We start from the raw sequence: 17,746 nt of genomic DNA, 5'->3' as shown, positions 1-17,746 counted from the left end.
GTGTGTGTGTGTGTGTCTGGTGTGTCTGTTTCTTAGGGGATTTATGTCAATATCTCAGTGTGTGCTTGCATGTCCTATACATGCAAAAATACAGTGTGTGTGTGTGACTAAAAACAGATGTTGTCTGAAAATGTGCAGGATTTTTGTGTTGTGTGTGTTATTTAAGTGTGGGTACATATGTGTGTGAGCGTGAGTAAGAGACTACCAAGCGTGTGTTTGCTGAGGTATCTGGAAGTGCGTTAAAGAGAGTAAAGCTAAATTAAATCTTACCACATCCATGTGTGTGTTTGTGTGTGTGTGGCGTGTGGCTTGTGTGGAATGTGTTTCATTAGCCGTGCTGCTTCACGTGCCCGTCTGCAGCTTCGGTACAGTATAGCAGCCAGTCTGGTGCAGGGATGAGGCGGTAAGCTTCCGATCGCTCAGCCTGGGCTCTGCCTCCCTCTCCATATGGCCACGGAAAGCCTCGGCTGCCTCCCCAGGCCTCCGCCAGTGTGAAAAGCAATTGTGTGGAATGTGTAGGAATTAAGTATCCCATCATTCAGCGCAGACTTGCAATTAAAAAGAGCTGCAGCCGTCACTCGCGGTAGACATCGTGTGAGTCATGTCACTATAACTCAGCACAGCGGAGGCCTGCCATTTTTTTGTTCTTAAGAGGGAGGGAGGAGTAAACACGTAGGCAGACACACACTTAAGAGGCTCAAACACTTCCCGTCTCCCATTTGCTGTACATACTTATTTACACAGACATTCACGAACATAAACATTCATATTTTTCAAGTCTATTTTAATACAATACTTGTACGCCCATATGGATGTTTGAAGAGTTACTGGTTGGTATGATAATGCCTCCTGGCCGTATTAGCCCTGAAGTGATCCATTATTTTAACAAGTGAATCTGAATATATAGATATATGAAAGATGAAAATGGTCAGATTCACATCATCATAAATGTCATGGATTTGGTGAGCAAACTGGTAAATATATTAAGTTATATCCTCACTAAAGTGCAGTATTTGTACATTTACTGGATATTTATTGAGTTCCCTCTACAGATTACACTTGCTGTATTCTTTTCAGGCTGGTTCGACGGCTTCAGATCCCCTCCCCCCGCATCTCCCCATTGAGTCCGACAAATTTCTATAAGCTTCCCTAACTGACAGTCGCGACATGTGTTCCCACTTCACGCGACTTCACGTCATGCAGTGATTGTCCCGGTGTGTGGAGGTGAGAAAGTAAGCAGGGTTTGAACTTCTCCCTCAGGTTTTTCTGACTTCTATTTCTGTCGCTTTTTCTGCTTTCATACAAGCGTAACTCTGTGAATGCCTTAGAGACAGTCTCTTCTCCTCCCTTTCTACGAGGGGCCAGCTTTCCACTCCACCTTCCACTGTGGCCGTTCAGAACAACTGGACACACTTTTGATATCCCGCGTGGTCAGGCAGCCGTTCTTTTCTGGCATAAACCGGCCTTTGCTTTGTGTTTACTCCTTTAGTCTGGTGCTCGCAGAGCAACCACAGTGCAAAAACATGGGTCTGAGTCAGCTTCCAACTGACTGAGCTGTGGAGGGTTTGAGGTTAGAATGAAACGAAGTATATAAGAGGATAGCTGATTCATCTACACTTTGTAACACCCTATATTATTATTATTATTGCTATTATTTTGTTTCTAGTGACTCTAATGGTTGAAGTCCAGATGTCTGGTGGGGCTGGTTTGGCTCCTTGCTGATTGTAGTCATCATACCATAAAGTATTACAGATGCAGGAGGACAGATCACCAAAATGCAACTTTTGAAGACACACATTTGATTTGTTTAGAATGCATTTTTCACAATATGAGAGGTCAGATCTCAACCTGTCCTTTAATGCAGGTGTGAGGTACCTCGACCTGCAGATAAATAGTTATGAGCGAGCGTACAAGCCGTACATTAAGAGACAAGAGAAGGCAATTATCAGAATGTTGGCATTCAAAGAGAAAGAAGGTCGTACATGATAGATGTTGTGGTGGTGGAAGTGGCTGAGTTTCTGGTGCGGTGCTTATTACTGTACATTTTCCTGAAGTACACAGTAAAGTTTAAACTGATACCTGAACAGTCTCTTGGCAAGTGATATATTGATATATGGCATATTTTAATGCAGTGCTACAGTACAAGTGTTGCATTTTAGATATGTCCTGCATGGCAGAAAAACACTTCTACAGTTGAACCATCGCTCCACTGAGATTAAGAGTCATTTTTGCCAAGTGGCCAAAAGAGACACATTACAAGGAGCGAAATTGCAGCAAACACACAATGATTGGATCCAAAACAAAAATATAGTAGATGAGCACTAAGACCTAGACTGACCTTACACATAAAATAAACTGAGCCTCAAATCAAGACACAACCACACTGTGCGGTTTTTGTGCAGCTTTATGGAAGACATATTGAAAGACCACTCCTTCTGCAGTATGTACACAGAGAAGTAGTGTTTGCCTCTGTAGTGTCTCCTCTAGTTTGTCTCTGTCTCTTCTGATGGCTCATATCAGTCGGTTCACAGAGCTAAGCCTGAGTGGGCTACAGTGTAAATATCCCAGACCTATTATTACTCCAACAAAATGTTCCTAGCCGTTGTCAAGCCACTAAGTACAAAATGGTGAATTGCAGACACGAAGAGAGATAATTGCCACTCACACTGGAAATTTGGCAAGCGCCTTCCCCACGAGACCCGGATGAAATGGTGCTTCAACCCCCGAAACTGTCATTCTTAATGAAATGGTAATTACAAACCCAGCGGAACAGCTGAGGGGCCTGCCGGGGCCCACGGAGCCCAACTACCAGAATAAACCTGCTACAACAACCTGCAGAGAGGGAGGGAGGCGGGAAGGAGGAGGTGGGAGGGGAGGAGGAGGGGGAGAGGAAGACGATATAAAGCAGGGGAGAGTTTCCAGGTCGGCAGAAACACCAAGAATCTGAGATTTATTTCAATTGTGAAATGTAATACACACTCCAGGTTGGAGTGTGCTGTACACTGGGACCCTCATCAATAACGCCGGCTGTGTGGAAGGCAGGAGGGGAGGTTGGTTAAAAGCGCCCACACAGCCTGGGTAATTGATTGCTTTGTAAGTGAACGTGTCTTTAACCTTTGGGAGGTCAGGCCCAGTCGGACACCATCAGTCCTGCCTGGGGTTGAACCGCTTCCAGCCGTTTGTCTTCCGCTGCTCCCTCGTCTCAGGGCCGATTTGTCAAGCATGAGATGTTTTGGGTGTTTAGATTACAGGCGAGATGGGAAAACAAAGGCAAAATGCCACCCCAAACAAAAGGCCTGAGCCTGGATCTCCCACTGATCTGCATGCTGGGCAGGAGGCCAGCTACCTGGGGTGCTGAAACTGAAAGAGGGAGGGAGGGAGATAGGGGGGGACTTTGCTGAAACAGAGCCACAATGAAACCCCCGAAACACAGCCACTATGGAGCTTGAACCAGAGCCAGAATGGAGGCTGAACGGGAGCCAACATGAGAATTGAACGACAGCCAGAACGGTGACATGAGATAGAGCCGGAATAGCGCCTTGAGATGCAGCCAAAATGGCAGCCAGAGACTCGGGGGGATAGGAGGGAGCTCTGGGCGGCTAGCTGTTTTCTTCACGGCAGTACTCCTCATCACTGGAGATTTTAAAGTGTCCCTTTGCCACCCTCCCAGGCACTTAGGCCTGTCTGTCTGTCAGGCTGTGAGAGAGTGACTAAAGATGATTTATCTCTTAGATTATCAGGGCCAGTAGCTACGCCGTCGCTCACACGATGCCCCGGAGAGACAGGTCAGAAACAGACAACACCTTCCAGGGCCGACGCTCTGACACCTCTTCCTTTCTTATGAGGAAAGAGCCATTTATGGCTGACCTGCACTTTGTAGCACATTGACAGGAGAAAGTCAAACCCTTGCCGTCATCTCACTAAACGCACGTGTGGAAAATGGCTGTGTATTTCGCTTCAGATGTGATACGTCGTCACAGTACGGTAAAAGCAGCTTGTTCTTGCATGTTTGTGTCAGTGTGTTTTTTGTTATGTATGAACAAGTGGGTGTGTGCACATGCAAGAATATGTGTGTTTGTGTCAAAGCACAAGGTGCTATGTGTGCCTGCCAGTTCCATCTGCTGTTCTATTACCATAGACGTGATGTACCTGCCACTTCCCTCCTCAGCTGAGGTGTGTGTGTGTGTGTGTTGTATTCTCCCATCCTGTTGTTAGATCTGACAACCACTAACACAGACTCATGGTGAAAAAAGGGAGAAAAAACACCCTCAGATTCCAGTTCCCTCCCTGAGTCTGACAGACAAACTGTCTGGGACTGTGGAAAAGCGACACTCCTCTCTTACCTTACTCTCTTCACCTCGCTCCTCTGCCGGGGTTTAAGCAGCCAAGAAGTGGATTTTGACACCGTTCTCTAACACACGCTGTATTCTCAATACAATATGATATCCTGTTCCTTTTACAGAAGTTCCCAAATTGATTTGGTTCAGGCTCGTTTATCTTTGCACGCTCCATTAGGCATTTAGGCGATCCTTCCCTGTCATCCACTGTGTCTTACAATGTGTTCAAGAGCAAAATAACGTTAAATTCAGCAGCTTCCAGTGTACCAGGGCTGCGTGTTGTTTGAAAGTTTTGGTTAAAGTGTGGAATTGGTACTTAAGTTGCAGTACCGATACCATTCATTTAAATGCATATAAAAAGATTTCTTTCTTTCTTTTTCATTTAACAAAAGTTCTCACATGTTGTCTAAACATGAGAACAAGAACTTTGCCAAACTAGCATAGTCTAAAACTGGCTTCATTTCTATTTAAATCAGGAGCTCTGATGAAAGAATAAAACCCATTTTCAGCTGAATAGTTCCACAAGAAGAAGCCAGAGGAACTAAGCTCAGCAAATAAATCAGAGCCTGAACTGCACTCCTGTTTACTTTTCCACTGCACCTGAAGAACTGCAAAGTTTAGGCAAGTTAGTCCAATAGCTCTAAAAAAAAAAAAAAACAAATTTTCACACCTGAGGAAATAACAGTTATGTTGTTCTTTCTTTGTATTGCTTCATGACTCTGATGTCAAGGCAGAGGCTAAGGGAGTCTGAGCGCAGCATGTTCTGCCCTGAAAGTTTCTGGTCCGACCCCCGGAAAGAAGACTACTTGTTGTCAGGAACCATGGCAACTAAATTTGGATCCTGGTTCCTCGTGTCGAACTGCAGGCATGGCTCCTGATTTCCTGAAATGTTTGCTGGGCCCCTGAAAAAGTGGAAATGGGCTACAAGGAAACACACATTTCAGCTGTTGTGCAAGTTCAGACTTCATTAGAGCTCACTCACAGTTCATTTCACACACAATAAAATGAACTAGTTCACAGTCAGAGTTCACAATTTTTGAAAATTGTGGAATGCTGGATTGCCTCCCACACTGAATTACAAGTCTGTCTTCTTGCTGGGAAATGAAGGTAAGCGGTCCTTTACAAAACGCTGTGAGTTTGATTTGGGTCGAGGAACTTTGCTGCTGTTGGCTCGTGGTTTGACCCTTGATGATTTCTTGTGATCATCATTCACTCTTAGATGTTTACCAAGACTGGTCAGATGTGTTGTTTCAAATTACGATGTGGCTGATGTTTTGAGGTGTTACTTTAGACCCAGCAGGCACAGTTTACATAAGATTATGAGATTATTTTTGTACGAATCGCTACTGATTTGTTCATAAAACTGCAAATATTCCTAGATAATAACGATGTGCACGTTCATTACTCGTATACGTTCAGTTCACTGTTGAGCCAGAGGTTGAAGGGGCGCTCACCTGGTAGACCTGTCCTGAGCAGCAGCCTAGACTCGATTGTGACCCAGGGACCTTTCCTGTCTGTCTTCAACTGTCCTACATGATAAATGCAAAATGGCCAGAAAAAAGACGCTCGATACCCAATCGTAATCATAAAATAGAGAAGCAAAGAAAAATTGGACAGTCAGTGTCCCTGACATGTCATCTCGGAAGAATGGAGTAATAAAGATCTGAAGTTTTCAGCAGGAAGGAGAGATGACTTGTGTCAGAATTTTATCTCCTTGCAATTTTCCCACGTTTATCATTGTAAATAAAGCGGCGTAATGCTGTTTGGAAAATATGTTGTGAGCAGTCTGGTTTGTTCCCCTTTGGTCTGTCTGCGAATTGACTGAAGATCAATAACCTCGCAACTCTGTCAGCTTTATAAATCTAGACGAATATGCAGTTCACAGAGCGTGTGTGTGTGTGTGCGTGCGTTCTGCAGTTTGGTGTTTATGTGTTTTCGTGTGATTTTGTGAGGGCGCGCAGATGTAAGGGATGTGGAATATGTGCGTGTGTGTGAAATGTGTGCGCATACACACCTAATGCATTCTGGCAAGCCATTTCCATTTCATGCAAGGCCATAGATCGTCTGAGGGCAGCGGGTCCCTCTCTCTCTCCCTCTCTCTGCTTTTTTTCCCTCCCTCGGTCTCCCTGGTGGGGTTGTAAAACTGCCTTGTGTCTCTGCCCCAGCCAGATAGATTAATTAATTATCCAGACCTCCTGTTTTTTCATTGCTGAGCCAATTACTCCGTGACTGAGGCTGTGGTCTATATACATGTGTTTTAGAAGGGAGTGAGTATGTGTGTGTGTGTGTGTGTGTGTGTGTGTGTGTTTGTGTTTGTGTGTGCGCAGGGAAATTACAGCTATAGCTCAGCCATAGACTAACAATCCCACTATCACTTAATATTAGAGTAGCTCTGCCATGATACTGTTTCCTATGAAAGGAGAGTAGATCTGTGTGGTAATTGTTGTCTAATTGAGAGGAAGTGGACGCTATTTATGGGTGTGTGTGTGTTTGTGTGGAGGGGGCGGTCTTGGTAAGCCAGTGGTGAGCCATTGCCCTTGACCTCAGTACATAATTGTTTATTTGGACATAATAGGTTTATTAAGAGGAACACGTGGTTTGACGTCTCAGATTTGAGCTCTTCTTCGTCCTCTCTTTTGTGTTGAGTGGAATTTGGCTCAACTGAAAGTATTTCTGCCCGTTGGCCTGAAGTAATGTGATACTCCACTTGTACGCAGAGATGTACAGTGTGTGATGTTAATTGTGTAAGCGTGTGTGTGTGTGTGTATGCATTTGATTGATGGGTCAGCAGACAAACTGAGCTGAATGAGCCGAGTGCATGTTTGTGTGTGTTTGTGTGTGACATACATCGACTCGCCCTGAGGGACGGGGGGGAAGCGGAGCGCTGCACCTCCTGCAGGGGGTGCCGTGTCTCCCGGCAGGGGGGTGCAGCAGGCAGACAGAGGGGTGCCTGTACACCCCTCCACCCAAGCTCCTACACACAGACACACGTACACACACACATACACACACACCACCCCGCTCCACCCTGCTGCGCTACAAGACGGGTGGGGGGTTGTAGGGACCCTGTGCTCTATTAAACCTCCACTAATGCATAATTCATGTACAAGTAGCAATTTTGATATTTTACTAGAGGGGTAGAAAAACAGAACAAATTTCAAAATAAAGTTTGCACACTCGTCCTCCTCAGCTCCTGTTTTTCTAATTCAGAATTAAATTATGTCGACGCCACGATTAGCTGACAGCAAGCTGCTGGTAACTTAAGTCTGCTCTGCAGTTTGCAGAGCGGAAGGCTCAACCTGTCTCGGTTTTTGCAGCAATGCTTTTTTAGAAAAAAATCAAATGTCCTCTTTGAGCAAATTCCTGCAATTCAGAGCAACGACCGGGGTTGGGTTGGTTGGAGACCTAGGGCCCGATGTAACAGCTTGAGAAACATACTTAACATAACAAACACTATTCTCGTGATTTTATGAGAATACTTCCTTTGAATGTGATTTTGAACTATTACAGAAAATGATGTGTTACTTCTGTTTGAGACCCCAGCTGTAAAACATGGTCAAATGCAATGGCTTTATACTTTATACACTGTGCTCTATGTTTAGTGGTGACTGTACCTTTTTACCCCTAAACATAGCATCACACTGGATCAACACGAATATAAACTTCTTTGTGTGTGAGAAAGACAATATATGAAAAGTATTTTGTGACTTTCATGAAGGCCAGTTTGTGGCAACAGGAAGGGTTATCGCTCTCTCCAATACTTTCCCACGTACTGGCTTTTAAAGAAAAAAATACTTAGGAGGAAATGTGGATTTTTTAAAAGAATTTTCCGACTATTTTTACACATTGGGGACTGTGGGACCCATGCCAACAAAACACAAGGGTTAATTGATAAACAAGAAATAAACATCTAAAAGGAATCACACGTTTTTACTCAAACATTGTTTTAACATGGATTTGTGTATATTGATGCTATTTATTCTCTTCGTGCTAGTTTACCTTCCATGATGATATGATTTGATAGACTCACTGAGGTCTTTGCCATAGCCACTGAGCTCTCTGTGCATCAACAGCAGCATATAACCTTAAACTGACCTGCAGCCTAAAGGCATCGTCATCTCATATTTTAATATTGCGCGTGGAATGCAGAGCTTCTGATCGCTACGTGGCTCCCGCAAAGAAATCATGTAGCAGACGTCATAGCTCTCGCTAAACACACGAACACAGACTTTGGCTTTTGATCCATAACTTTCTGTTTGCTTTATCACATTTCGTGATATGGCATCAAAAACTGGTCCCTTCGAAGAGGCAAACAAAGGCTCCTGCTCCGGTGTTTGCTTTGTCCGGAGTGAAAGAGGAGCACTCAAGACCTGGGAGGGAGTCCTATGCCAAGTTTGTAGCGCTGGGCGTGCTCAGTCCTCTTTCCCTCTCTCTGCCTCTCACTCTTTCCCCACAAGGGCAGAGACATCTAAAAGGACTGTACCTTGGTGTGCGTCCAACAAAAGCTCTCTGCTGAATTTCATCCTCTTTTGAATTTGTGTTTGAATAACACTCGGGCTACAAATCAAAATATGTTGGACACTCAGAGTGAGGTCATGTGGTATAGATCATCGCGGCTTCCAGAGAAGTCTCCTTGTGTAAGAGAAGGGGACGGGTGGCTGCTACTTTGACTGATGGCTGTAGAGACTGAGAGGGCCGTTTGGTGCCCATTCTCCTGAGACTAAGTCCATGCCTGTGCCAAACCCCTCATTTTCCTCCCCGCAATATATTTCATTAAACTTTTAACTCCTTGCAAGGTAATTCACTTGACATTTGGAGGCTGTGCTGCTGAAGGCTGCCGAGTGTGTCTCTCTCTGTAATTTCAAGTCGGACAGATATTTGCCTAATACGGCCTAAAAAATCTTTTTTTTTTCTCCATAAAAACACACATTCAGAACAGTTAAATGGATGAAATTGTGTAACATCCAAACCAACAAAGCTGAGCAGCGCGGCACAGCATTTCATGGTTACAGCCGTGCAGGTCCCACTGGCGCAGATATAATTAAGACCTCTTCTTAATTACTTAATAAGCCTAATTAGTGACATTTCAGCGCAGCAGATTTGGCTGTAAGAGCGATGGAAATCAGAAGAATGTTAAGTCTATTTGTTATTTCATTTAAATCCTAATGTTAATGAAATTAGGGCATCATGATGTAACAGAAACAAGCCACGCTGGGATTGACCATAGGGCTAATGCAGTTTTCTATGCTCCTGATAAACATTCAATTAAGTGCTACAAAAAGGGGAGAAAGAAATCATAGAAAACAAAAGTAAATATCGTTTTTGTTGGCTGCTCCACTCACGTGTCACCCTCATCAAGTGCTGCATTCACTCTTCGCTCGTTTCTCATTAGCCCACGGCCAGATGTGATGAAGAGGTGCGTGAAACTGACCGGGGGTCTGCCGTGTTGTCGTCAGGATAACTAAGGCGAGCCCACCAATCATGCGCCGGAGCTGCTGCTGCATTCCTGGCTACTTAATTAGAAGTTGTTGGTACCACAGAAGGTGTCACCAACCTTTTCAGGCACTGAACAGATGGTGTCCCCTCTTTTTGAGGTCCTGCCAATGCCCACTCTGTGGCTCCTGGGAAAATGACCTAACTCACAGGCAGCTGCTTAGTGCGGCTTGAGTGATTCTTTACAGCCACTTCTATTGGGGGGGACTTAGCAGGATGTACCATTGCAAACAAGGGGTGAGGCCACAGTAGCTAGGTCCCTGCGTAGCTGCAAAAAATCTGTTTTGGTTGCAGCGTACCAGTTGTTAAAGCTGTGGTTTTAATGTCACGTGTGAAGATGAACCGAGGACCTGGACCCTGGAGATCTTGATGCCTCAGTGCCGCTTGGGTTTGTGTGCACCTTCCTCTGCTGCTGGCAGATGGTGTGAATATCAACAGAGAAAGGACCTGGGAAGGCCCGCAGAACAAAAAGTGAAAAGGGTTCCTCGACAGTTACAAAGAGGCCCCATGGAGAGGTGGGGGGTAGGAGTGGCCTTCATCCTAATGGATGAAGAGAAGGAGGGAGTAAGAGTTTGCAAGGGCGTTCGCCGTCGAGGAGCGAAAGAGGATGGAGAAAATGCGAGGGCCGAAAATTCGATATGTGTGGAGGCGGGGGGTCGGGGGTTTAACATGCGTCGTGCTGCGTGGACAGAAGATCGGCTGTCACTCTGTAGCCGGCTTGGCTCAACCTCCCTCCGACCACGCAGGAGGTGGAGAAGGAACAAGTTGAAAATTTGATGACTGTGTTTTCTGACTAATTGCTCGATATGTATCACATTATGTGGCATTCGTCTTAAAGACGTTTTAATCTTGAACATCTTTGCAGTATTTCCAAATATTTCCAGCACAATCAGATCCTGTGATGAAACTACTCAGCAGTGTAACAAGCCACGGCAGCAATAAATCCTGCTCTGCACACGTTTGTGTTTGGAGGAATCACAGAGCTCCACCTGAGTGCAGCGCCGTGTTAGTCTTTGCGTTTCTTGCTATTGATGATGAGACGGCTGAAAAGGCCGGAGCGTCTCCTCGAAAAGCGGCTCAGCTCAGCGGTAGTGTTTCATTGACACGGCAGGGGACATAAAATCTGTCATTTTCATCATGTTCTATCGTGGGTAAACCTGTTTCCTGCAGCTTTCTCTATCAGATATATGTCTGCGTGGGTTTACGGCCGTGGTGCTGGGGCAGGACCGATCGATCTGCGGGAGCTGTAGGATTTAATAGGTGCACAGTTCTCGCTAAGGGGTATGAGGTGGGGAGGGTATATTTAATCACTAAAAGGGAGCAGGGTGGCAAGACCCGGTCACCAACAGTTTCTGTTTTATGAGAAGCCATGGTATCAGCTTTCCCCACACTGTGAAATATCTTCACTGATCTATTGTTACTGCTGGTGTTTTTGTTGTACTTATCCATTTTAGGGAGCCAAATCAAGAAAATGAGTGACGCTGCTGTGCTGCAACCACACGTACTGACTAATTGTCTGTTTGGGTTCTTATATGTTCATGAAAAGACAATAACTCAAGAACTATACATGAACAAACTGAATTTTCGATCTTTCTTAACAATAATGGTGAATAATTTACTGGAAATGAAAGGATCCCTTAGTGCTTTAAGATACATAGGTGATGTAGATAAGATAAGTAAGATGATGTAGGGATATTTCCTAATTAATTAATTCATTTGTAAGTGAATGATCAAACTAGCACAAGCAAATATATTGAATATCATGATTATGTTCACCATTTAATTATGCATCCTGCTCATTGTACAGCTCAGCCTTTTCCTGGTGTTGTTCGTAAAGCTGGCCTGATCTGGGACTTGTAATTCAATTTGTTTTTACATTTTCCAGAAATTCCATCTAAAGATCAAAACCGGGACAGAGACGCTACTGAGACACTGTCATGGTGCTGTTGATGCAAAATGTGGATTAATTTGCTGCTGAAAATAGTTCCCAACAAATACACAACTTAGTCCTGTTTGAGTGATGTCAGCTAAAACTACAGCGATTACTGAGCTTTTTTAAATGGAAGTATATAGTCATATTTATATGTGCAGCAAATACTGTTACTGTTTATCTTGCATGATGAAAGATCAAATGCTTGCCGCTTTATTACATTATTAAGCCATGGACCTGTTTCTCAAAGCTGTCGACCTGGATCCTAGTTCAGTGTCTCACTGCTACCTCAAACAACAGGCCTCTCGCAGTGTGTCAACACAAAGCAGTTTTCAGTAAGAAAGTCTGTCCTCGTGGTTTAAGACACGCATCACTCCGGCGAGGAGCCCGATACATTTTACCCTCCTCTCTCCCTACAATACATTTTCCGTCTCTCTTCAGTGTCAACAGGTATATTTAATGCCCCAAATGTCTTTTTGAAAAGCCTAAATGAGTTTAGTGATTATATTTTAGTTAAGTTAGTTTAGTTAACGATACTAAAATGAGTTTGGAAGCATCTTTGAAATATGTATCCAGGAGCATTGAGGATCAAAGTTCCTTCTCCTCAGGGCATTTTTAGTGACCTTTAACACACATTGATGACTAAATAAAACCACTTGTACCTGTTGTGTGAGCACATTTGGCACCCGAGGAGCCAGACAATGTCTGGATTCTTTATCCTTTTTTAGGATCCATGCCTTGGAAGCCAGTCTTGCATTCAACTCTTTCAGCTGTGTTTTGCTCCAACTTCTCACAGCTTTCACAAAACCTCCCGAATGACCTTGAACTTCAGCAGCGCACCTCAACCCCACACACCCGCCTGCCTAATGCTATTATGCTGGGCCCTACATGCTAAAAGTCATTGGTGGTGATAGTGGCTGATTAGATTGTGTCCATTGATCGCACGGCGTGCTGTTAGGCCGAGGACGGTGCGGGCTGCAGCTCCTGCCTCTCCTCCTCAGACGCACTGACAGTCTGAGACAGAGGAGATGGAGCCCCATGCAGGGCGGCAGATTGAGTTATTGATCAGCTCTCTCCTTTCTCCTGTCTCTGTCTCTCTCTGCTGCTCCGAGAGACCCCGTCATCAGGATAATGAATTTCACTTATTGCAGATTAACGGCATAAGGTCTGTATGGTAATAATGGCAGAAATTAGCTCTTTGTCACCCCCTCTGGATTTCAAAGAGGAGGGGTTGGGGAGAAAGAAGGTTGTTACAGCCCTTTTACTCAGTCTAAGGACTGTGATTTTAACAAGCCGCAACTGAAAGAGAGAAAGAGCGTGAAAATGAAAGATTTGAGGGAGAATTAAGGAGAGACTATGAGGACTGCGATTTCAACATCACTAAAGTGGCAGGGGAGGGTTCTGATGCAAAAATCTGGTTTGATGGAGGAGAGTGAAGCAGAATTTAGAGAGCAAAAGAAGGCTGAGAAAAAGAGGGCAGAGAGGAAAGATGAGAGCGGATGATTCAAAAGAGACGGCGAGTCAGGAGCAGCCAAGTGGAGGAGAGAGAGTCAGGCAGGCAGTGGTCATACAGTCACCAGGCAGCGATGCCGCTTAAGGGTCGGCCATTGTGTCTCCAGCACCCAGATTGGCGTGGAAAAGAATGAATAATGAGGCTTGATTACAGTCTGTGAGATGGCACATTGTTCAGAATCAATCCTCTAGGCAATTACAGGCGGTACAAACAGCAGCCCTCAGCCTCAGCCCGGACAGAGCAGGAAGCGATTGTGTCAGAGAACAACATCATCTTCGTCAATGACTTGTTGCCTTCTCATGTCGGAGCCATTAGCACTTACTCCGCTCCTGCAGACAATTCGGCTGCCCACGTAAAAGCCTCCAGTTCACATGTGTGTGAGGATGTAAGCCCATAAGGATGCTTGTCCTTCTACACAAACACATACCGTATATAATAGAGTGCATGTTCCCTGCTTATTTCAGGTATGGCTTTGGATTGCTGGATGCAGGGCTGATGGTGCAGCAGGCTGCACACTTCAGAGGTGTTGCTCCGCAGAGGAAGTGCATACAAGATGTCACGCTCCGCTCTCCCAGGTAAAAAAGCGTTTCTCTTTCAGCTTTGTCAACTACATACTGTACATTCAGGCAACCTTATAGCTGCTGGAGTTCTGCTTTTATTGCTTTCACTGATTTTTTGTGGCTTATAAATTAAAATTCTGCCTGAAATTCTGTTTTCAAGGTTTTCCTTGTTGTATCACATTACTTCACCTACTTCAACAAAACAGCTTCCCCTCAGGAATCAATAATGTCTCATCTTGTCTTCATCTGTACTGTCACTGCGTTGTGTGTGTCTATATACAGTGTTTTTAGGATGTGTGTGTATGAGTGTCTATTAAGCTGGCGATGATTGATATGTCATCATTGATATGTCAGTCATCGCAACTGTAATGATGTTTCATTGGTTAGAATTCTTTCTCCTGGAGGCGTGGTCAGTGTGAGCATCCAATCAGAGGCCTGCCATGGGAGGACGAACGAGATCAACACTCTGGAGCACGTTCAGGTCAGGCGGCAGTTTTAAAACACTCAGATGGCATGGGCATGCAGTATGCAAAATCTGTCTTTTTTTAGGAATAACTTGAAAAGAATTAGGTTGATTCTTTTGGGAAATCCACTTATTTGCATTGTCTGTGTAGATTCTCAATCATGTAGGTCTTGGTTTTTCAACAAGGGTTGAATCAGAGACAACTAGACTTGGTTGTAGAAACCTGAAAACGTTCGGCCTCTCATCTAAGGAGCTTCTACAGTTCTAACTGATTGGTGGGAGTACCAGGTATTTAAGCTCTGTTGGGTCCTTATGAAGGTAACTGAAACCACTTGGGTGTGTCTGTCAGTGTGAATGGCGGTCGTTAAGGTTGTCACATGAGGCCAACTGTGAAAAGTTGTTAAATCACCTTGGAAGGGATGAAAGGACAGCACTGTAGGTCTTACGTTGTTAGCGAGAGTTAGATGTGAAGATCAGTACCATAATTTACTATCAAGCTACAGCTAGCAGGTGGCTAACTTAGCTTAGCATAAAGACTGGAACCGGGGAAAACACTAGCCTGGCTCCCCAAAGGTACAAAAATCCAACCGGCCAGCATCTCTAAAGCTCACTAATTAACATGTTAGAACACATTTGTTTAATCCGCACAAAAAAGCCAAAGTGAAAAAAACAATATGATGTGGTTGCCAGGCAACCAGCAAAGTCTTTAGGAAGTCACTGCTCTTGGCTAAGAAATAGCACTGCACAAAACTTAACTGTACCCTAAAACCTCAACTTGTCTCAATTGTGATTGCATGCAGTTTCCAATCTGGATGCTAAGCTAACTGGCATGAAAGCCAACAGGAATATTTCCTCAAAATGTTGAACTATCCCTTTAAAACATAGAAAAACTAAAAAAGAACATTTTCACCGCTATGTTTCCTGTGGCCCTTGACATTATACAACTAGAGAGGAAGCGTATTTAAAACTTACCTTTTACCCGCAACTGGGGAAGCTGGAACATTTCAGACAAATTGTTTTCAGGGTTTCTGTGTCATGTGTTGTCTGAGAACAGAGTAGATTAAAAGTATCATACTGTGATGTGTAATGTGTTGGATGTGTCATTTGCAGAAAATGGCAAAACTGGGTTTTCTTGAGTACAGGCACATACGTGAAAATGTGTTTATGTTTGACTCTGTCAGCAGGCATATATAGAGTATGTGTCTGTGTATGTGCACATTTCAGCTTGTGCGACTTATCCGTGTTTGTGAGTGTGTGTGTTCTTGTGAAATAGCGAGCGGGAGTGTGTCAGCATGTAAATTGAAAAGGCTTCATCTTTGCGGCTCTGCTCCCTGGCAGAAAGCGTGGGTCAGGCCATCGCTGCGAGGTGTGATTGATGGACGTGTTGCCGTGGTAACGCGCTGTAAACAGGAGCGGGCTGTCAGTCTTTTTGCAGCTTGGCGGCTCTCTTTGCGATGTGCCATTGTCACACCAGATGTGCTGCTTGTGATGAACAGGGACAGGGAGAGTGTTTACTGGGTGGGAATCTGGGGGATGGGGGTTCGGGGGGTACATGTGCTTATCATTTAGCTAATATTCCCCTCAACCATTTTTGTTGCCTCTGTCTGCTCCCTACTTTTCTTTGTCGTCATCTTTGGGTGGCTATGGACAGATCATTGCTTTGTCCATCTGTCTGGCACGCGCAGTATCTCAGATGACACTGATTGGATTTGGATTTGAACTTGGGGAAACAATGTATCTTAGCACTGCCTTGCAGTATTTCCAAAATTACTCAGATTGGCCTAGTCCTCCATATGTCACATGTGTTATGTATTATGTATGGTCAGAAGAGGCGTTCACACTTAAAGGACCTGTCCAACATTGTAGGAACATTGGCTTTCTTGCAGAGAGTGAGCTAAAAAGGTAGATTCCACTCTCATGTCTAAGCATGAAGCTACAGGGAGCAGCCAGTTTGTTTAGCTTAGCTCAAAGATTGGAAACTGGGAAATAATTAGCCTGGCTTTCTCCAAAGGCAAAAAATCTGCCTACTAATTAGTGTGTCACATCTTTTTTATTCATGGTTTCATGGGATTGTATGTACAGGACTATAACTTGGACAGGCACAGTAACTTCTTGGAGTTTTGTCATCATCTCGAGGTTGATAGACAACAGTGTCACTGTCACTGCACCCACAAAAAACAGACGCTAATTGTTTTTTATGCTGATTAAACAAACCAGATAAAACTAGTTCATTTGTGAGGCTAATTAATAGAGCCAGGCTGGCTGTTTCCTAGCTGTCTTTATGCTAACATAAGCTAACTGGCTGGTGGCTTTAAGTTGTATGGGTTTTCTCATCTAAATCTCAGCAAGAAAGCAAATAAGTGTATTTCCCAAAAAGTCCAAGTATGTTTTTAAGCTATGTTCAGTTATCAATCAGTATGTTTAAAAATAAGGACCTTATTTAAGTTAGTTGTGTCTCAAAAACATGCACAGTGTCATACAGTGATGCTGATGAGAAGGTCTCGAAGATAACATGTTTACATGTTGCTCTGTCTCTTTCCACCCACTTCCTCTCTCATGTTCCCCCTCTTCCTCTGTCCCTCCGTCAATCATTGTTCACACCTCACTTCTCTTGTATTTCCCGCCCCCTGTCTCTCACCAGGTGAGAGTGAGCATCAGCGCTGTGTGCCGCGGTGACCTCTCCATAAGCCTGGGATCTCCAGCCGGCACCGTATCCCTGCTGCTGGACAGACGGCCCAATGACGCCTCCACTGCAGGCCTGCGAAACTGGACCCTGATGACAGTGCACTGCTGGGGCGAGCAGCCTCGAGGCCCCTGGACCCTCCAGGTGAGAGACTGTTCTTTAACCACTGCCATCAGTTGCGCAGCTTTTTCTTTGTAGTATTTAATTTTTAGCTACGCTAGCAGTGCATGGCTACATTTTAGCTGCACTTTGTGTTCTGTGCTAATTAGTGAAAGTTAGCATGCTAATCTGAGATTGTGAATATGATAAGTGTTAACATTAACCATCTTGCATTGCCATTGCTAGCATGTTAGCATTTAGCTCAAATCATCGTTACACCTAGATAGCATTAGAGCTGCTAGCTGTAGACTGTGGTCTGCCTTTAGTTTTTCACACTTTGACACTTTTTGGTTATTCTGAGCTCAAGAAAATGTAGAAATTGCACAAAAACCACTTCAATCAGGTGTATTGTTTTCATTCAAGATGGCCTCCAAGATTGTCAACTCTACTAGCATCTCTCAATCCCTTGAGGTGGCTTTGACTCCAGTGAGGAATGTGTATTTTGTCTCGATCAGACCCCTACATCTCTCAAGTGATGACAAACTCCACTAGCCAACAAAGTACACCAAAAAATAATCATCTTCTTGGCAAAGCTCATACACAGATTTCCACATGCTCTCCAGGAAACCCTATTCCACATACCTTCTCCCATGATATAGAAATGATTT

General features: G+C 44.3%; 1 protein-coding gene across 1 annotated transcript in view; it reads left to right on the top strand.

The window, feature by feature from the left end:
- The window catches only part of LOC121610935 (neuroendocrine convertase 1-like), a 158,568-nt gene that overhangs the window by 118,776 nt on the left and 22,046 nt on the right, over positions 1-17,746 (top strand). Inside the window, 3 exon segments of the mRNA XM_041943263.1 lie at positions 13,738-13,848; positions 14,221-14,314; positions 16,938-17,123. Coding sequence (XP_041799197.1) covers positions 13,738-13,848; positions 14,221-14,314; positions 16,938-17,123 — 391 coding nt within the window.

This window comes from Chelmon rostratus, chromosome 8, assembly GCF_017976325.1.
Source record: "Chelmon rostratus isolate fCheRos1 chromosome 8, fCheRos1.pri, whole genome shotgun sequence".
In the NCBI taxonomy this organism is placed as follows: domain Eukaryota; kingdom Metazoa; phylum Chordata; class Actinopteri; order Chaetodontiformes; family Chaetodontidae; genus Chelmon; species Chelmon rostratus.
The sequence above is the reverse complement of the archived record's forward strand: the minus strand, read 5'-3'. Positions and strand labels throughout refer to the sequence as shown.